The 21,971-nt window shown below is 38.7% G+C and overlaps 1 protein-coding gene across 6 annotated transcripts in view; it reads left to right on the top strand.

Moving 5' to 3' along the window:
* Nucleotides 1–21,971, top strand: part of FBXO16 (F-box protein 16) — a 57,063-nt gene that overhangs the window by 10,843 nt on the left and 24,249 nt on the right. For all 6 annotated transcript variants that reach the window (XR_010945175.1, XM_067745267.1, XM_067745266.1 and 3 more), the window contains exons 3-6: nt 2,939–2,974; nt 12,011–12,217; nt 16,735–16,899; nt 20,910–21,142. Coding sequence is in view for 5 of the 6 variants with exons in the window: in XM_067745267.1 (XP_067601368.1) it covers nt 2,939–2,974; nt 12,011–12,217; nt 16,735–16,899; nt 20,910–21,142 (641 nt within the window). In the remaining variant the exon portion in view is untranslated. The remainder of the gene's footprint in view (nt 1–2,938; nt 2,975–12,010; nt 12,218–16,734; nt 16,900–20,909; nt 21,143–21,971) is intronic.

Here is a 21,971-nt window from a genome sequence, read left to right as displayed (position 1 = left end):
GGTTCACTGAGAATATAGGGCTGGGACTTCCGTGGTGGTCCAGTGATTAACACTCCACACTCCCAATACAGGGGGCCCAGGTTTGATCCCTGGTCAGGGAACTAGATTTCGTATGCTGCAACAAAAAATCCCACGTGCCACAACTAGAGATCCCACATGCCGCAACAAAGATCCCGCATGCCACAACTAAGACACGGCACAGCCAAATAAGTTTTAAAATTAAATAAATAACACAAGTATCAATCTGTCCAACTAAATATAAGCTTTAAAAAAAAAAGGAGAACGTAGGGCTGGAGGTCGGGATAGGGAAGACCAGGGATCTAGGGAGGAACCAAGTATAGAGTTGAGCTGAACAGACAGTCTGGAACCAATGATTAACTCTTTGGGCCTCTGCTTATCCCCTCTAAAATCAGAGGATTGAACAAAAAGATCTTAGGATTCCTTTTAGCTCTAAAATTCTACGACGTCTGAAACTGTTGTTGTTGTTCCATCAGCAGGTGTTTGTTGAGAGCCTGCCGTGGAGCCTGTGGAGCATAGAAAGGAAAGTGGTTGTAATCTACATGGGAAGATGAAATGAACAGAATCACCTGGCAGGCAATAGCAAACCCTAGAAAGTCCAGGTGGAGCATGGGCTGCAAGTGGAGGAGGAGTTGGGAGGAGTGAGGTCAGCGGGTGCCGGAAACGTGCTGGTGCCAGGGACTTGGGCTGGGAATTAGATGATTGATAGGATTTGGTTAGACACAAGAGAAGGGTTCAGGAAATATCTGAATCCTGATTTTTCAGTCTTCTGTATTCTCTAGGTTCTCTTCTATTTTTGTTGTTGTTGTTGTTTTGTTTTGTTGTTTTGGCCGCGCCTGGGGCATATGGGACCTTAGTTCCCCAACCAGGGATCAAACCCGCACCCCCTTGCAGTGGAAGTGCAGAGTCTTAACCACTGGACCACCAGGGAAGTCTGCTCTTCTATTTTCATTTAGAAATTCTGAGTTTCTGTTGCCGTTATTTGAGGGTCTTAGTAGCCCAGGTCGCAGTTAATTAGGGGGAAAGGGAGAATGGTATTCTTTTTTTTTTTTAAAGAAGATAGTGGGTGTAGGAGTTTATTAATTAATTTATTTATTTTGGCTGTGTTGGGTCTTCGTTTCTGTGCGAGGGCTTTCTCTAGTTGCAGCATGCGGGGGCCACTCTTCATCGCAGCGCGCCGGCCTCTCACTATCACGGCCTCTCTTGTTGCGGAGCACAGGCTCCAAACGCGCAGGCTCAGTAGTTGTGGCTCATGGGCCTAGTTGCTCCACAGCATGTGGGATCCTCCCAGACCAGGGCTCGAACCCGTGTCCCCTGCATTGGCAGGCGGACTCTCAACCACTGCGCCACCAGGGAAACCCGAGCATGGTATTCTTTTTCTTCTTCTCTAAAGTATAAAAAGTGCCTGCCTGTGATGTATGAGGTTCCGGGGTTAGTAGCAAAGATGACATTTTACAGGCCTTGAGGTTGTTGTTGAACAAGTTATTTCAATCTCCGTGTCGTATGCCCTTTGAAAGTAGAGTTTGAGAGTCTGAAAAAGGAAGGAAAATATATCTGTTGGAAGAATGAAGCCAGCGCCTCATCCTCCTCCACAAAAGGGAAGAAATAGGCCTGTGCTACTTCCCAAATAGGAATGATCTTAACAGTGCGAGAGAATTTAGATAGTGCCAAGAGGAAGGGAAAAACATCAGGCCCAATTCTGAAAGCTGACAGAGGGTGTAGTGTAGGAGTGAGAGAGACATTCACATCTGTTCACTGCTGTCTCTTACTTCCTCTCCCCAGAACTCCCTCCTCCGCCAAACATTCTCACATTAGTTGTCCCTTCCTCACTCGTTCAAATATACAAATGACTGATGCTCAGAAAAACCAGTTTCGAAATACACTCACATTGTACTGATACATTCATAAGGATATTCATTTGTCACGATCACATTCATTTAGTCCGGCAAACGTGAGTCCCTGTAATATGCCCTGTACAGCACTCTGCACTGCACTGCAAGGTGACTAAGACATGGTTTCTATCCTAAATAGTATATAACGACAAACCTATACAGATAAACACTGAGCTGTAAGCCCAGAGGCGCACATATGCAAGTTTCTAATCCTACAAACATATAAGTCATGTACACCCCCATGATATGTGAACTCATGGAAATATAAAAACAGAGCCACTCACTCATAACTTTCACAGGTTCTTATACTATTGATGCTGAAGTATTTGGGGGAGGTTCTCCATTTTCCTGTTTTTCCTTTGTCAGTTTTTTCATCTCCTTTCAAATTCCAAAAATGATTTCACTTCACAATTCCATTCTTATTTCTTTTTTTTCTTTTTGGCCATGCCAAGTGGCTTGTGGGATCTTAGTCCCCAGCCAGGGATTGAACCCGTGCCCCCTGCAGTGGAAGCGCGAAGTTCCAACCACTGGACTGCCAGGGAATTCCCAGCTTTTCTTATTTCTTGCCTTTAAAAAATTATTTCTTCTTTAAGATGAATTATTTCACATGGAGAAACTGAGAAAAAAGAAACTTTGCCCAAGTTAAAAATAAGTAAAGGTATTTCCCCAGTGGTCCAGTGGCTAAGAGTCCTCACTCCCAATGCAAGGGGCCCGGGTTCAATCCCTGGTCAGGGAGCTAGATCCCGCGTGCCGCAACTAAAAAAAAAAAAAAAGAAAAGGTCCTGCACGCGGCAACGAAGATCCCGTATGCCGTAACTAAGACCTGGTACAGCCAAATAAATACATAAAATAAATATTAAAAAAATATAAGTAAAGTACCTTTTCAGGTACAAAATCTGTTTTATACTCAGTAGATATAATGAAAAGCCTGTCAATATTTATTGATACTTTAATGATGTCTTTTTTGCAATGGGTATATTAAACCGTGAAATATGAAATCATTCCATTCTTTTTTTTATTTATTGTAGGTATTTGAAGAAAGAAGAGCTCTGCTTGGAAAATGGGTAACTATTTAAAGTATACTTACTTCTCAGTCAGAAAGGGAAAGACAAATACCATATGATATCACTTATATGTGGAATCTAAGGTATGGCACAAATGAATCTACCTACAAAACAGAAACAGACTCAGAGACATAGAGAATAGACTTGTGGTTGCCAAGGGGGAGGGGGGGAGGGAGAGGGATCGACTGAGAGTTTGGGGTTGGTAGATGCAAACTATTACATTTAGAATGGATAAACCACAAGGTCCTACTGTATAGCACAAGGAACTATATCCAATCTCCTGGGATAAACCATAATGGAAAAGAATATAAAAAAAGAATACAGATATATATATGTATAACTGAGTCACTTTACTGCAAAGCAGAGATTGGTACAACATTGTAAATCAACTATACTTCAATAAAAAAAATAATTTAAAAAAATTAAAAAGTGGGACTTCCAGTGATTAAGACTCCATGCTTCCACTGCAGGGGGTGTGGGTTCAATCCCCGGTCGGGGAACTAAGATCTTGCATGCCGGGTGACACTGCCCAAAAAAAAAAGTATACTTACTTCTATATTGTGTTATGTTATCATGGAGCCCAAAGAATTCAGTTTGGACATAAGGTAATGAGCGATTGCTCATTCCCTCAGAAGTCTGACTGGTACTTTCTGTATGTATCAGTTAAGGTTCAGTCAGAAAAAAAGAAATCATGCCAGTTATTTTAACAGACATAATTTAATAAATAGAACTGGTTAAATAAATACCAGAAGACAGAAAAGACAAAAAGGGAACACTGAGGTACCGTGGAGCTAGAGATGCAGGAAGTAGCTACCACCAGCTTCACTGATACCTCAGGAGCCCAGAGAAAGGACTCTGGAGCTGGGACCATCCCTGTAGGGGACGTCTACAGAATAAAATAGAGGATATCATGGCCAGCTGATTCTGATATATCTGAGGAAGCATGATGGTTCTGGGAGTGTGGAAAAAACAGGATTCAGGAATCAACTGCTACTGCCAGGGTGAAGAGCTAAGGTGATAAGTGCCAGGAACAGCAAGGAAACAGAAAGGAGTGAGGTTCTTCTCCCTCAGTTTCCCTCTAGTGACCCCTCCCCATTGGCAGTATTTAACAGGGAGCCCGCCGTCAAAGCAGAAATTTGGTTTGTGGAGCCCTAGCCTTCCATATTCACAGAATATGGGGTGGGTTTGGATCTGAGAGAGGATAGCTTAGAAACCAGCACAGCTCCCCCACTTAACTCCTTAGCTTCCATATACACCCCTCTACATATACTTAAACTTCCAAAGGAACACTGTAACAACATGCTTTTACCTAACAAGATATGACTATCCTTAGCACAAAGACTTTCACACTCTTCCTCAAAGGAAACACAGCCTCAGTGACTATTGTCCATCATGATCAAAGTCCCCATCTCTGAGCAATGCGTACTCCTCCTCAAATTCCTCTGCAGTCTCACCTGATAGTCTCTTCACTTCAAAGAACTGAAAACACGGCTATGCAAAAACTTGCACTTTTAGGTGAATAGTCTTTTGGACCTTCTGAAGTTTTAACCGTGTGAATGTTTTTAATCGTGTGAATGTATTACCTATTCAAAATAGTACTAAAATTTTATAAAATAAATTCACTAAAGGGACTTCCCTGGCAGTGCAGCGGTTAAGACTCCGTGCTTCTAATGCAGGGGACATGGGTTCAATCCCTGGTCAGGGAACTAATATCCAACATGCCGCACGGTGTGGGCCAAAAAAAAAATATATATATATATATATATATATATATATATATATATATTCTAAAATAAATTCACTAAAAATTAATTTTAAAATACTGCAGTCTAGCTAAGTTTTTCTCATATTCTATTTATGTTTTTAAACTAACTTTGCATCTGTTACCAGAAACTTAAAAAAGACATTTATTTAGAATGACTGTATTTGCAGTCATTCCACTTACTACTAGTGGAAATCCCTAAATTAATATAACCAGGGCTAATGTTCAGCCAGTACTCAGTGGTGTGGCTGACCAGCTACTGTCTGTTTTGATTGGTTGTTAGCATTGCCAGTTGTTAAATATTTTCAATATCACCCTGGATGAAGTTCAAGGTCTTCAAACTTTTTAAAAGGTCCTGTTTATTCTTTTCTTTTACCATAACTAATAGAAACATATATTTGCAAAGATCACTAATTATCTACCTACTGCAATTGGCTGAACTACAGGGGGTAGGCATGGTTCTATCATACTCCTTGTTATACATTCCTTGATGCTATCAGACATTTAATAAATATTTTCTAAATGATACTCACTGGTTTTTCTCTTTTGCCTAACAACAAACTTATTCCTTAAATTCACTAGATCACATAGTAATCTTTATACCCCCATGAAAGCTACATCAGTTAAGTTTCAAGGGGATATTTCCAATTTATTTTATTTTATTTTATTTTGCCTCGCCCTGTGGCATGCGGGATCTTAGGTCCATGACCAGGGATCAAACCCATGCCCCCTGCAATGGAAGTGCAGAGTCTTAACCTCTAGACCGCCAGGAAAGTCCCTCCAATTTACTTTAATTCAGTTTTCTCTCTCCATTTTAGTTTTTAGGGTTTTTGTTTGTGTACTTTACAAACAACATTAAGAGATTGATAACATAAGAAATGCATTTTCCAAAAAAAGAAAGGAGAAATAAGGATGTCGATTTAAACATAACATTACTTGGGATATTCATTGTAGGGACTAAGTATTGGTTTTAAAGGTCCATCTAGTATTAGAAATAAAGTCATTTTTTAAAACAATCTGGATAGTAAGAGGCAAGATTTAATATGAGACCTATTCAATGATAAACAATTCAAAAGTATTTTATATTTAGCCATAGAATGTCATTTTTGTTCATACATTTGCACATGGCAAATGTCTGATGTTCTGTACAGTTACAAACAAAATGATTAAGAGAAACTGAAAAAAAGCTCTTCAACTTTGCTGTTCCATGCTATTACTTAATCCGTGTTCTCTTAAATCTTCTCTGCCCTTCAATCCCTGTTAGAAAAGGCAACTACTTCCCAATGGACAGAAAACACCAGCGGAAGTATTTCAGTTGAAAAGATAGTATTTCAGACTTTTTCTCAGCTTCTGCTATGTTGTTAGAAATAATTATAATGTTATAAAGAATTTGATTAAAGTAGATGGCATCACTTTTAACTTGCTGGAAACAACCATAATCAGAGTTAAAATTCAAAAGAGAAACAGGAAAATATTTTGCAAGTTGCTTGATAAAGATTAATATCTGATGAATGGATAAAGATGATGTGGTGCATATATACAATGGAATACTACTCAGCCGTAAGAAAGAATGAAATAATGCCACTTGCAGCAACTTGGATGCAACTAGAGATCATCATACTAAGTGAAGTAAGTCAGAAAGAGAAAGACAAATACCGTATGATATCACTTATATGTGGAATCTAACATATGGCACAAATGAACCTATCTACAAAACAGAAACAGACTCATAGACATAGAGAACAGACTTGTGGTGGCCAAGGGGGGAGGTGGCAGGGAAAGGGACGGACTAGGAGTTTGGGGTTGGTAGATGCAAACTGTTACATTTAGAATGGATAAACCACAAGGTCCTAATGTATAGCACAGGGAACGATATACAGTATCCTGTGATAAACCATAATGGAAAAGAATATTGAAAAAGAATGTATATATGTCTATAACTGAGTCACTTTGCTGTACAGCAGAGATTGGCACGATATTGTAAATCAACTATACGTCAATAAAAAAATTGAAAAAAGATTAATAGCTGAGATATATAAAGTTACTACAAATCAATAAGAAAAATACAAATACCCCTACAGAATAATGGGCCAATAGAAGAATGAGAAATACACAAAAATATATGTGGCCAATAAACATGGAAACTATGTTCTTTTTACTAAAATTAGAGAAATGCAAATTAAAATAATGAGATTCCCAACCCCTCTCTTGGTCTATGGGGCAAAAATTGAAGAGATAAATAATATCCAGCTTAAGTAAGCATTCACTGGGGAGTAGTAGGATATGCTTAAAACACAATTAGAGGGAATGTAAAATAATAAAGACTTTTTAAAGACAATTTGACAGGATCTATTAAAATTTTAAATGCAGAATCTTTGAACCTATAATTCCACTTCTGTTTATCTGGACTAGAGAAATATAGACATAGGACATGAAAAAACGTGCACAAGAATATTGCAGTGTGTGTAGGCACGTGTGTGTGTGTGTGTGTGTTTTGGAAACAACCTAAATGGTATCAGTAGTATATTGAATAAATAGATCATGGCATATGTGTACTTCTATGAATGACTGGAGAAAATATCATGCTCTGAAGTTCATTGCATATCTGGACGTTTATGGCTATATTTTGTTTGTTTTTAAAACTGTTGTGTAGTATTCCATGGGGTGGGTATACTCTTATTTAACTGCTTCCCTATTTTTTAAAATAAATTTATTTATTTAATTATTTATTTTTGGCTGCTTTGGGTCTTCACTGCTGCGCATGGGCTTTCTCTAGTTGTGGTGAGCGGGGGCTACTCTTAGTTGCTGTGCGTGGGCTTCTCATCGCGGTGGCTTCTCTTGTTGCAGAGCACGGGCTCTAGGCGCGCAGGCCTCAGTAGTTGTGGCATGCAGTCTCAGTAGTTATGGCTCACAGGCTCTAGAGCGCAGGCTCAGTAGTTGTGGTGCATGGGCTTAGTTGCTCCGCAGCATGTGGGATCTTCCCGGACCAGGGGTCAAACCCATGTCCCCTGCATTGGCAGGCAGATTCTTAACCACTGCGCCACCAGAGAAGCCCCCTATTTTATTTTAAATTTTATTGACGTATAGTTGATTTACAATGTTGTATTAATCTGCTGTACAGCAAAGTGATTCAGTTATACATATATATATTTTCTTTTCCATTATGGTTTATCACAGGGTATTGAATATGGTCCCCTGTGCTATACAATAGGACCTTGTTTCAACTGCTTCCCTATTGATGACTGTATGTATACGTAAATGCATAGAATCGCATGAACATCAAACTGTAAACAGTGGTTATTACTGGGGAATGGAGTGAGATTTGATGGGAAGGAATAAAGAGGATTTTCATGTTTAATTCTGCAAGTACCTATCTGAAACTTTTAAAACAATAATGTATTCACGTTTTTATTGTGAAATTAAGTGTTTGATAATAAGATTCAGAAACTCAAGCAGATTGAGATAATATAACCAGTAAGCAAAAAATAACAGGCCTCTGTCTTCATCTTGCCCCTCACTCCCCGGGAACTTTCCTTGCTATTCAGTGTAAGATGAGTGGCACTGACACTCTAGCCACTGTCCTCACTTCCTGAAAGTGCAGCAAGAATCGTTGTAACAACTACTCTGAAAATAGGATTTTCACAATTCTATTGTCAAGAAAGCCCTATAAAAAGGCATTAAAAATAATTATAAAATATAATATGATAGGATATAAGATAGTATAGCATAATATAATATAGCATAGTGTCATATAATATATAACATTAAAAAGGAACTAACTGTGAAGTGAGGTACCTACCAGGATAGGAAAGTGACCCTAGCTGCTCCCCAGTCTCACACATTAGATCCCTGGCTACAATGTTATGGCTCTTTTTTCTTGAGAGGTGATGCAAGAGATGTTGGGATGGCTACACACTACCATATGTAAAATAGGTAAACAACAAGGACCTACTGTAAGGCACAGGGAACTATATTCAATATCTTGTAATAACCTATAATGGAAAAAGAATCTGAAAAAGAATCTATCTATATATCTATATCTATATATAGATATAGATATAAAAAACAATCACTTTGCTATACACCTAAACCATTGTAAATCAACTATGCTTCAGTTAAAAAATTAAAATTAAAAAAAGAGATACTGGGAGATTACCAAATTCCTGTACAGTTAACTCTTCCACGGATTATTTACTTTTTGGATTATTCCTAGCACCTTTTAAATTCCAAAGGGATTTTCCCCAACTGTTCAGCATTCTTCTGAGTCATCTACCCACATTCAATTGGTGGGAGTTCAAGGAATGCAAATGAGTTTTCTTTTAGCCTAAATAAACACAATTAGAAAGGAAAATCCCTCAAGGCAAAGAACACCAATCAAAGCCAAATATAAATTATCTTTGTTGTAATCAGGGAAATAAATGAGGAACCAATGTAATGATCTTTTTAATCTCTAGAGGAAAATGTTTTAATGTTTTCTTTTATAGATTTCTTCAGCATTTTATAATCCTAATGTTCTTTTATATTCATTCTAAATCACTTGTTCTTCAATCTGAGCTCATTCTCTTTTTGTGGGCATCCAGGAAAGTAATTGAGCTAACCTCAGTCATTCGAAATGTACTTCCCGTCCTTGTCAATGTACAAACCTGGTAATTTTATGCTTTGTAATTTAATTGTTTGCGTATCTATTCCTTTTACATTGATTTACCCCACATACTTATTATTTTTAACATCACTGTGATACTTTATAATATTAACTGCCATGACTACGAATCATGCAGCATATTAGGAATTTTAGACATATTTTATTTAATCCTCATGACAATCCTGCAATTTAGATATAATTATTCTTAATGTGTAAATGAAGAAATTAAGAGGTTGTTAGTGAGACTCAAATGGCCTCATTCCCAAATCCACCATCCATCCGTAATGCCATACTTTCTCTTATCATGCTGATATATTAGTTTGCTGAGCTGATCCACTCTTGTTAGGCATTTGGGGTTATTTCTGATTTCTTGCAGTGCTAATAATATCCCATAAAAATTATTTTGTAAGCATAATCATCCTGGGTCCCCACGTAGCTCAGTTTCTACAGAGCCACATAGCACTGCCCAAAAGTAATTTTAAAAATGAATACCAATATTCATTTGGTCTCTCAAAGAAAAATCACAGGGGATCCAATTCAAAACTCATAACAATACTTCCCACATCTGCTTCCTTCATTCCCCAGTTCTCTCACACTCTATAACTGCTGCAGAGGCAATTACAGTCTGAACCCCTCAAACTCCCTACAAGCCCTGCAGCTCTTCTATCTCTGTATGCCTTCCCATTGGCTCTTTATTTTATAGATCAAAGCAGCTTCTTGGGCCTGACCCTTCCCCTGGCCCTGGCCATTCTGGCCCAGCTTCTCTATATTCATTCTAATAATCCAACCCCAAAGGAAAGAAGTCTCATTTTATGGGAGTTGAAAATATGGACTGTGCAGAAACAAACATAGAAGAAATGTGGGAACACTCACACGTGAATATATTTTATTCATGTATTTGTAAGTTAAGGTTTTGGGGTTTGTTTTTTTTTCATTTTAGGATTCCCCATCCCCCCAACCCCACCCCCTGCGCATGAATTATAGTCTCCAAAGTGAGATTCATGGGTCACTGAATAGATCTGTAACAGTGAATAGTTTTAATCAAGAAGTATTCCTACTAAAAAAAAAAAAAAAAAAAAAAAAAAAAAGAAGTATTCCTACTAATTAAATAGATACATCCTATGATTATAACGACGTTGACTTGTCATAAGGCTTATAAAAATACATTTTTACTTTATATGCCTTTTTAGGTGGTCTGTGTATTTTATGATTACAACTAAAGTTCATTATAAAATTCTGATTACTTTATAATAACGAATAAACCTCTGTATGTTAAATGCAATAGTATACAAAATACAAGTAGCCCCAAACTTCCCTGTTTTCTCTTCTCTAACGGCCTAAAGAAGAGAGATTTAGACCCTGGTAATGGCCCCTTCAGCAGCTAGGTGTTCCCCTAAGAGGCTTTCTTTTGGTTTTGGCCAGCCCTCAAGTTCTTACCTCTGATCAGTCACTGATCTTGGGACTGGTTTGGGGTTATCTCTGAGGAAAATTGTGACGTAACCAAAGCTCTTGTTTGGCATGCCCCAGATGGTTTTGGCATCTCCTTCCTATCTCTGGTACTTTTTTCCCAGGTCCCCCTATCACCTTTTCCTTTGCAATCATATCGATCATTTACATATTAGTAGAACTTTAACCCTGTATATTCCCCTTCTCAGGGATATTTGCTTGCTACGCCTTATCTCCGATTGTGAACACAAAGGTTCGTTTCTCATCCTGGAGTTTTAATCACTAACGAGTTAATAGAGAAACTGTTGGGGGAGAGAGGCTGCCCAAGTGTCTTCTCTTGAGGTTGTACAGACGGTCCCGACTTAGGGTGATGCAACTTAGTGAATTTTCGGCTTTATCATGGTGCAAAAATGATAGACATTCGGCAGAAACCATATTTAAAATTGTAAATTTGGGGGGGGGGGTTTCAGGCTAGCTGTGTGCAGTAGGATATTCTTTTATGATGCTGGGCAACCAGCAAGCCACAGTTCCCAGTCAGCCACGCGATCATGAGGATACACAGCGAATACACTCACAACCTTCTGTACCCAGACAACCATTCTGTTTTTCACGTTCAGTCTAGTATTCAATAAATTACATGAGATAGTCAACACTTTATTACAAAGTAGGCTTTGTGTTAGATGATTTTGCCCAACTGTAGGCTCATGGAAGTGTTCTGAGCACGTTTAAGGTAGGCTGGGCTAAGCTAGGATGTTTGGTAGGTTAGGTGTATTAAATGCATTTTCGACTTATGATATTTTCAACTTATGATGAGTGTATCGGCACGTAACCCCATCAGAAGTTGAGGAAGATCTGTATTTTATAAGTATATATATTCTCAGTTGATGAATACGGCCAGCTCTCAACTTACTGTTCTTATGTAACTCCAAGTTTTGAGGTCAAGTGCACTTCTGTGTCCACACCCCAGTCTTGCATGGGCTCACCCACGCAAACATGAGAAAGGGCAGATAAGTGGTAAAACGTGGAATTTACTAGCTAGGGAAAGAAATACATGCTATTCATTAGGAATAAATTACTAAACTCACTTTCTATGCCATTCTTATCTCTTCTTTTTACAATGCATCTCTGGTGTCAGACTAAACCTGGAGCTTTTTAAATTTTCTTTTCCTTTTTTTTTTTCCCCCAGTTTGACAAATGGACAGACTCTCAAAGGAGAAGAATCCTGACAGGGCTGTTAGAACGCTGCTCCCTGTCACAGCAAAAGTTCTGCTGTCGAAAGCTTCAGGAAAAAATTCCAGCAGAAGCTCTGGATTTTACTACCAAGCTTCCAAGGGTGTTATCTTTATATATCTTTTCTTTCCTGGATCCCCGAAGCCTTTGTCGTTGTGCACAGGTAAAGACAAAGAAGCGGTGTATGGCATCTTGTAAAGACAAAATGCTGAAGCTTGAGGGAAAAAAAACAGCACGTACACAAAACCAAGAAGTAGATGAGATGCTCAGTATGATTAGTCTGTACAGTTTGAATTAACCCTCATCTCCTTTGTGTCTGACTCTGCATTTAGTGCTCAAGAGCAGGAAAAAGTGTAAGACACTACTAAGTGTCCACAAAATAGTATTAACTAGCTGGGGAAACAAATACACATGTACGTAATGGTTCATCAGCAGAATAATCTTATATTGCACAGCACAGAACTACAGTAAAATCCCAAACTGTAGAGTGCAGGCCATTCTTAAATAGAAAAGCTTAAAATAAGGTGCTCATGCAATAATTACAAAAGAATATGAGACTAAAAGTCTTCAGAGTGGGCAGATGTGCTCCCAGGGGTGAGGTTGGGAAAGGATCTGACCATTATTTTCTTACAAGCAATTCCATGGTGTATTAAAGTATATTATTTAAGATATAAGACTGATAGTCATTTTGTTGATTCTTTTCATAGTCTAGTAAGACCAGAAATTACCTGTTACTTTGCATTCACATACATGTAACATGGTAACTTTAGTTTTTAAGATTAAGAAAATGAATGCAGTAGGATATATGAATTATTCAGTGAATGGTGTTGAGACAATTGGGCAGCTATCTGGAAAAAAATTCTAGAAGGATAAAAGATTGATATGAAATTAAAGGAAACCATTAAAGTACTCAAAGGAGGGAATTCCCTGGTGGTCCAGTGATTAGGACTCTGCACTTTCCCTGCGGGGGGCCCAAGTACACAGGGAGAAAAACATATGGCCAGCAAAGAGCTAATTTCCTTATTTTTTAAAGAACTACTATAAATCTACATTAAGAAAAAAAAAACAACCCAGCAGAAAAATGAGCAAAGGAAGTGAACAAGTAGTTTACAGAAAGAAAAGCAGATATTTCTAAAATATGTAAAATGTTTAGCCTCATTATCATACCATCTTTCATGACTCAGATGGGTTGAGTCATATTTTTTAATGATACTATTTTATATTGGTGGAGGTGTGGGGAAACAAGCACTTTCATATATTGTTGGTAGAAAAATTGATGCAACCATGATGGAGAACAATTTGTAGCATTCAATTTTTAAATAAAGATTCCCTTTGCCCCAGCAGTTCCACTTCTTGGAATTTGTCTGATGGGCATACTTCAACACATGCAAAAATTATGTCTGTGTAAGAATATTGCAACATAGTTTGTAGTAGCAAAATGTTGGAAACAATGGGAGTGTCTGCTAATAGGGGACCGGTTGCAACCATCTCCACAATATATCATCAGTGAAAAAAGCCAAAGTGCAGAGTTGTCCTACCATTTTGGAAAGAAAAAAAAAGAGTACATCCATATCTGTTAATATTCTGGAATGACACACAAGAAGCTGGTAACAATGGTTACATCCAGGGAGGGAAGTGAGTGGCTAGATGATAGGGATGAGAGAGACTTCTTTTTTACCGTGTGCCCCTTGGTATCTTTGAATTTAGTATTAATGTACACATATTACTTATTCCAAAAATGAAACAATTTTTTTAAAAAGCATAGCGGGGGCTTCTCTGGTGGCTCAGTGGTTGAGAGTCCGCCTGCCCATTGCAGGGGACATGGGTTCGTGCCCCGGTCCGGGAAGATCCCACATGCCGCGGAGTGGCTGGGCCTGTGAGCCATGGCTGCTGAGCCTGCGCGTACGGAGCCTGTGCTCTGCAACGGGAGAGGCCACAAGAGTTGAGAGGCCCGTGTACCGCAAAAAAAAAAAAAAAAAAAGCATAGCGGGACTTCCCTGGTGGTGCAGTGGTTAAGACTCTGTGCTCCCAATGCAGGGGGCCCAGGTTCGATCCCGGTCAGGCAACTAACTAGATCCCACATGCATGCCACAACTAAGGAGCCCACCTGCCGCAACTAAGACCCGGCACAACCAAATAAGAAAATAAATAAATAAATATTTAAAAAGAAAAAGAAAAAAAAAATCATAGCATTTAAAAAAATACATTTATTTACTTATTTATTTTTGGCTATGTTGGGTCTTCGTTGCTACGCCCGGGCTTTCTCTAGTTGCAGCGAGCAGGGGCTACTCTTCGTTGCGGTGCATGGGCTTCTCATTGCAGTGGCTTCTCTTTGTTGCAGAGCACTGGCTCTAGGCATGTGGACTTCAGTAGTTGTGGCTCGCAGGCTCTAGAGCGCAGGCTCAGTAGTTGTGGCACACAGGCTTTGTTGCTCCGCAGCATGTGGGATCTTCCCGGACCAGGGCTTGAACCCGTGTCCCTTGCATTGGCAGGCAGATTCTTAACAACTGCGCCACCAGGGAAGTCCCCAACATAGCATTTTAAATGCCCAATAATAAGAGAGTATCATACAGTCATATGATGAATTACTATGCAGCTATTAGAAAACATGTTTTGGAAGAACAGAGATGCTTATTATGTGTAAAATGAAGAAAGCATGATTTTAAATTGTATACAGAGTTTCCCAGTTTTGTTTCGTATATGCCTAGGAAACAGATGGCAAGGAAAAGAACTCTACCAAGTTGTTAATAATGGTCATCTCTGATTGATGGGGTTATGGGTATTGTTTTTCTTCAAGCTTCTCAGAATTTTCCAAGTGTTTCACAATGAGAATGTTATCATTCCAGGGAGATGTTATTTTAAATTAACTAATCCTCTCATCTATGTGCACCATATGTCAGTCTTGCAAGATTTCAGCATCGTATTTTATTCCCAGAATTGACTGTGAAGCAGTTGTTCTTCAGCTAGATTTAAAGTAAACAGTAAAGTCATTGCACCAAAATGAGCTTTGAGTTGTTTAAAAATATGGTGGGGGATGCTTTATAGTTTTTTGTTTTGTTTTGTTAACTTTGTCTTTTTTTTGGCTGCATTGGGTCTTCATTGCTGTGCGCGGGCTTTTTATAGTTGCAGTGAGCGGGGTCTACTCTTCATTGCGGTGCGCGGGCTTCCCATTGCAGTGGCTTCTCTTGTTGCAGAGCACAGGCTCTAGGCGCGCAGACTTCAGTAGTTGTGGCACATGGGCTCAGTAGTTGTGGCGCACGGGCTTCGTTGCTCCTGGCATGTGGGATCTTCCCGGACCAGGGATCAAACCTGTGTCCCCTGCATTGGCAGGAGGATTCTTAACCACTGCGCCACCAGGGAAGTGTCTGTCTTATAGTTTTGAAAGTTCTTACCTACCCTTCTCCTCATTCCTGTTTAGTTTAAAAAACAAAAAACAACGAAAAGAAAACTTTATTTACCCCGGTGGGGGGACCCCCAACTTAAATACCCAGGTCTAAACCAGATCTAAGGTTCCTCTTTTCAGAGGAAAAGAGTGAGAATTGAGCAACTTTTCTCCCCATCCCCTCCTTCCCAAACCTCACCTCTCGATTGAATTGAGTTAACTAACCATACGGAGATTAAGGTCTGTGTAGTTTCATGTCTGGTTGAACAAAGTAGATGTGATTTCTGTTTCTGCCCTCAGGGCTCTATCAGATCCTCTAAGCTTTTTCCTTCTTCCAGCTCCTGAACCTGTCATTACTTCTAATTGTGCCCTCTCCGGCATGCCTCTCTTCTGCACGTCTCATCTTCAGCGCGTAAAACAATCCTAGACATAATAGGACGGAAGGAGGGAGGAAGAGAGGGATAGATAAATGGATGGATGGGTAGCAAGTTCCATTATAGAGTGTTTTGCTTATTTGGGGGGCACTCAAACATTATTCATTATATAGTTAATCTTGAAAAATAGGCCAGTTTTCCAAGGATGAAATTTGAGTTTGAAGGTTAGCTGTCATCTTTGCAACTCTTGATAAGAGACATAGAATGCCTGGTCTCAACTTTATATATGGATTCGACTCTAGTTTCTAACTCAATACCTGGAGTAAATTATTGTAAGTGCTACTACACATAATAGGGTCACCTCCACTATTTGCTGGATGTGTAGGATTGACACTAAAGCTATGGAAATGGAATGTATAGAACAAATACTTAATGCTCTATTGAAACTTAAAGGCTATTTAGGACACTCCAATATAGTATTAGCAATGGTGTTCCCTTTATAAAGTTTATATTTAGTTAAATCATAAGAATGGAGGGAAAAAAAGGAAGCATATCATGAAAAGAATAAGCAATGTGCCAACCGGAGTCTCTGTAACTTTCATATGGAGACCTTCAGGAACCTTTAGGAAGTTCCAAAGTCTATCTGAGCCTCAGTTTCCTCATTTGCAATATGAGAATAATAATTATACTTCCCTCCTTAAGTTGCTATGAGAATGGTTAATAGGTGCTCAATAAACATTAGTTGACTCTGATTCTAAGTCTGAATTAACATTAAAAAAATCCTTCTGCCTGGCTAGGCAGCACTTTAGGCAGTAGGTAACTAAGCTGTGATTTGGTGGAAAGGGACAGCTCAAAACCTAGAGAAAGTGAGCATGTACACTGAATAGTTTTTTTTTTTTTCTTTAATTTTTGTTGTTTTTCCAGGTGAGCTGGCATTGGAAGAACTTAACGGAACTGGATCAGCTCTGGATGCTCAAATGTTTACGGTTTAACTGGTACATCAATTTCTCTCCAACTCCCTTTGAGCAGGGTATATGGAAGAAACACTATATTCAAATGGTGAAAGAACTCCATGTTACCAAGCCCAAGGTAAATTTGGGGAAAGAAGCAACAAAATTACAAACATCCACTATGTAGGAATGCTAGAACTAAGACTAAATGATCAATCTGGACGTTGGGGAAGGCAGTTGACTCAAAGGAAATATACTATCGATGTGACTTTAAAATTCTCCTTTTCTGAGAACTTGATGGCGCTTTTCAAGGTATCCATGTGAGTTGAGAACTGTCACCTGACACTGCCAAACCACAGTTCCACCCAGGTTAGGACTGGGAGCTCCTCGCTCTTCAGATTCCTGGATTTCTGTGTCTCTGGCGCCTATACCACAGAGTTCTGACACTGGGATTCTGGGGGAGTGTGCTGTCCTTATTACCTATGGGTCATCACACTTTACGTAACTGATTCAAATTGTCTATGATTCTACCAGACGAGCTGAAGTTTATTTTTGTATCATTTATAAAGAAGAGTTTTGCAATAAATTAGTAATTAGGGAAGGGCATATGGGCATGTTAAAGTTCTTTTTACCCTAGAAACTAGCAATGTAAAGCATGTACATATAATCCTAAAAAGTAAATAATCTGAGCATAATATTTTCTAGTGGTTTTGCACGCATTATAACCAATGTTTATGTTCATTCTTGGAGTCACCGTTAATTAGGTAACTTATGGGAAATTTTTATGAGCTTTTTCTTTATGGCATGATCTAATATATACTTACGGAGTTATGCAGTTTTGTACAGTAGATGAGTTCCTGAAAAATTATGTGTAAATTAAAATTTTTTAATCATTTTTTAAACCACAGGGGTTTTCTGTAAAAAAGCTGCAGTGAATCCTTTTCAAATTGAAGAATCCGTTTGAGATATGAAGAGTCAGCTCCTGAGCTATTTAGAGTGCTCATTTAGGTTTCGTTCTATTGTTTGCTCGAAGAAGAATCCATCTACATTTAATAGAGTAATAAACTATGCATAATTAATATTGTTATAATCGCAATGATAAAACTAGTCTTTCTGAGTTCAATAATTGGTGTGCTCCATGAAGATTTCTTTAAAAAAGCAATTTTTTTTGTTTGTTTTTTTTTTGGCAGTACGCGGGCCTCTCACTGTTGTGGCCTCTCCCGTTGCGGAGCACAGGCTCCGGACGCGCAGGCCCAGCGGCCATGGCCCACGGGCCCAGCCGCTCTGCGGCATGCGGGATCCTCCCGGACCGGGTCCTGAACCCGCGTCCCCTGCATCAGCAGGGGGACTCCCAACCACTGCGCCACCAGGGAAGCCAAAAAAAGAAATTTTTAAACTGAACTGGTAGACAAGTTATTTAAAAAATTACAATAGCTATGACTTTTTATCAAAACACTTTTCTTTCTTTTTTTTAAAAAAAAATTTATTTTTACTTTTGCCTGCGTTGGGTCTTCGTTGCTACACGCAGGCTTTCTCTAGTTGCCACGAGCGGGGGCTACTCTTCGTTGCCGTGCATGAACTTCTCATTGCAGTGGCTTCTCGCTGGGGAGCACGGGCTCTAGACATGAAGGCTCAGTAGTTGTGGCTCGCGGACTCTAGAGCGCAGGCTCAGTAGTTGTGACACACAGACTTAGTTGCTCTGCGGCATGTGGGATCTTCCCGGACCAGGGCTCAAACCCGTGTCCCATGCATTGGCAGGCGGATTCTTAACCACTGCGCCACCAGGGAAGTCCCCGTGAGGCTTTTCTTGACTCTCGCTCTCAATTGTAGGCAGGAAATGGCATTCAATGGCTGAAGCATGAGCTGGTCTGAGGCAGAGGAGAGAAAAGTGATTAACCAACTTGTAGAATGAAAAAAGGTTTTGAGTATTATATACAACACTGACTTTAATGCTTCATCTTCAGCAATAACTCTTTCTCCATAAAATATTTATGCATAACTATATTTTAAAATAATGAATAGTTCTGATGCAAGAAAATTGCCACATCTTTGCTTAGTATTAAATTTCTGTAGGTAGTACTTTTTAATATACCAATTTTAATACCAATTCTACATAAACTCTTTCAGAAAATAGAGGAAGAAGGAACACTGCCCAACTCATAACCTTTATACCAAAACTAGATAAAGACTTTAAAAGAAAACAAAACAAAACCACAGACCAATACCCCTCATGAACACAGACATAAAAATCCTTTAAAAATATTGGCAAATTAAATCCAGTAATATATAAAAAAAGAATAATAAATGATGACCAAGTGGGATGTATCCAAGGAGAATAAATTTGGCATAATATTCAAAAATCAATCCATGTAATTCACATAATAAAAGAGAAAAGATGTATGGTCATTTCAATATATGCAAACAAAAGCATTCAAAATTTTTTCAACATTCACGATTTTAAAAATTCTCAAAAAGACTTTGGGTAAAGGGAATAAGATTTTTGTTTACTTAACAGAAAAGTCATCAGTTTTTCTTTATTACCTATTCTGTTAATGGGTCAAATATTGTGTACTTTTCAGAATTAATGACGCTTATTTATATATAGTTAGTAGCATGCACGCCTAAATTTTCTTCCCTGAAATTGCTTTTTATTATCATGTATTATTTATTCCCAATGGTGTTAAACAAGACCTCTTCCAGCAAAAACAGACAGATTTCATTCAATATGAACTCAGAGAAATGAAATGAACGTCCATTTTATTTACTTTTTTAATTTCATTTTTTTGTCTGCGTGTCTGTGTGGCTTGGGATTTTAGTTGCCTGACCAGGAATCGAACCCGAGCCCTAGGCAGTGAAAGCACAGAGTCCTAACCACTGGACCACCAGGGAATTCCCTGAATGTCCATTTAAAATGAGATCTGCACAAAATATTGAATACTAAACCAGTAATGAGCTATCAGTTATATAAATGTAAAATGTCTTCTTACTCTATTAATTGCAATCACTCACTAAATGAGTAAATATTTATTAAATACTGTTATGTGCTAGGTGCTAAGAGTACAATGGTCTTAACCCTGCTTTCTGGAAGCCTAGTCTAGTGGCCCAGGACACAGACAAGCAAATAATTACAACGTTGAATACTAAGTGCTATCTGGTAGTAGAAATATATACAAAGAACAGTTGAAACAAGGATAAGAAATTAACCGACTCTGCTTGGAGAGACTGGGGAATTTTTTAATTTTCACAAACAAGTCAAGCAAACCAATTTACTGAGCAAAGCTTCCCTAATCTCTTAAAGAACAAAAATTAAACCTTTAATGGCTTCTCAGCATACCACTACCACTTCCCTTAGGCTACAACCACATAAAAACCTTATGAATTTTATACACAAAAAATAGATTTTCATTTGGGGCAATTAAAGCAGAAGTATTCAGGGCTTCCCTGGTGGCGCAGTGGTTGAGAGTCCTCCTGCCGAGGCAGGGGACACGGGTTCGTGCCCCGGTCCGGGAAGATCCCACATGCCGCGGAGCGACGGGAGAGGCCACAACAGTGAGGACTCGTGTACCGCAAAAAAAAAAAAAAAAAAACAGAAGTATTCTTTGCGAATGGCTGAAGTTTTGATAACTGAAAAAATCTATGAAGTCTACCCCTACATAATCGAAATTGTCTCTGTTTTAGGTATACTTAGGGCTGGGGTACTTTTTTTAGAATGTGTATATTTTTATGAATAAATTAACTGCAGTTGTGGAAAACTGTACAATGATATTGTAGGAGAGGGGACAGTTCAGGATAGAGAGGTTCAGTGTGTGGACTTGAAGCAGGATAGTCCTGGATTCAAATTCTGACCCCGGGTCAATACTTACGTAGTAGTAGTGAGCAAATTAATTAGTTTATCCTATTTCAGTTTCCTGTTCTGTAAAATGGGAGTCGTTACAATTACCTTTTAGAGTTATTGTGAAGGTTAAATAAAGTAACGCATGAACACTTCTGAGACAGTGCCTGGCACATAGCAAGTAGTCCTGGGTTGGTGGCTGCTATAATCATCGTCACCATTATCATTGCCATCACGGTGATGATGATGTTCTTTGTTTTACTTCTGTTATTATTATAGTATTTTGGGAACAGAAATAATTAATTTTCTTCTTCTAGACACCTCCAAAAGATGGGTTTGTGATCGCTGATGTTCAACCAGTTACAAGCAGTTCTCCAGAGGAAAAGCCATCCCCTTCATCAGCTTTCCGGTCCTCTTCCTCTTTGAGAAAGAAGAACCACCCAGGGGAGAAAGAACTCCCACCCTGGCGATCCTCTGACAAACATCCAACTGATATCATTCGCTTCAATTACCTGGACAACTGTGACCCCACTGAGCAAAGCTGGCAAGGGTGAGAGTCATGCCCTTCTCCACTTCTTTTGCTTTTAGAAACAATCTACTGACACTTCAGTCTATGAAAAGATGAAAACAGAACTTACTGTGAAATACAAATGCTTTTCACTATGTAGAAGCAAAAAGTAATTGAAAAGTAAATGAACCATTATTGGTAAATTTGTCCGGTTCTTTAGGATTTGTTTGCATTTTGTAGCTGTGATGCTTTCCTTACAGCTTCTTTTAATATTTTAATACCTCAAATTCCAATCCAGTACCATAAGGTTCGTTCTATTCTTTTCTTTTTCCTTTTCCACAGTTGTATCTCCCTTCCGTGACAGAGGGATATACAAATATGTACATCTCCATATACATATCTCCATATATATACATATATAATTTTGATTATATATTATATGTACATATATAATTTTATATAAAATGTATTATATATAGTACATACACAGAGTATATATTTACTTAGCAAATTCTGAAAGTAATTTCAGAATTGCTAACTCATATCATTATCGAAACAAATCTAACTAGAATTCAATATTTGTTTCTGGTTCTTTTTGCCTTTAGCCTGGGTATATACTCATACTACTGTGTTCAAAAGTCATGTGGGTTCTTTTCTTTAAATATCCCTTTCCCCATGTGAGTATGTTACGTGATTCTAGAGTTAAAACTATACAAAAAGCGTACAGAAGGTGGACTCAGAGAATCACCCCCTCCATCTCCTCCACTCTACCGCACACTCATCTTTTCCACTCCATTCCCACTTACAAATCTCGTGCGTTTCTGGTTTATCCTCCCAGTGTTGCTTTTTGCACAACGTTGCAAAATATGCC

Source organism: Pseudorca crassidens, chromosome 7 (genome assembly GCF_039906515.1).
Source record: "Pseudorca crassidens isolate mPseCra1 chromosome 7, mPseCra1.hap1, whole genome shotgun sequence".
NCBI lineage: Eukaryota > Metazoa > Chordata > Mammalia > Artiodactyla > Delphinidae > Pseudorca > Pseudorca crassidens.
This window is presented reverse-complemented; position numbering and strand designations above follow the sequence as displayed.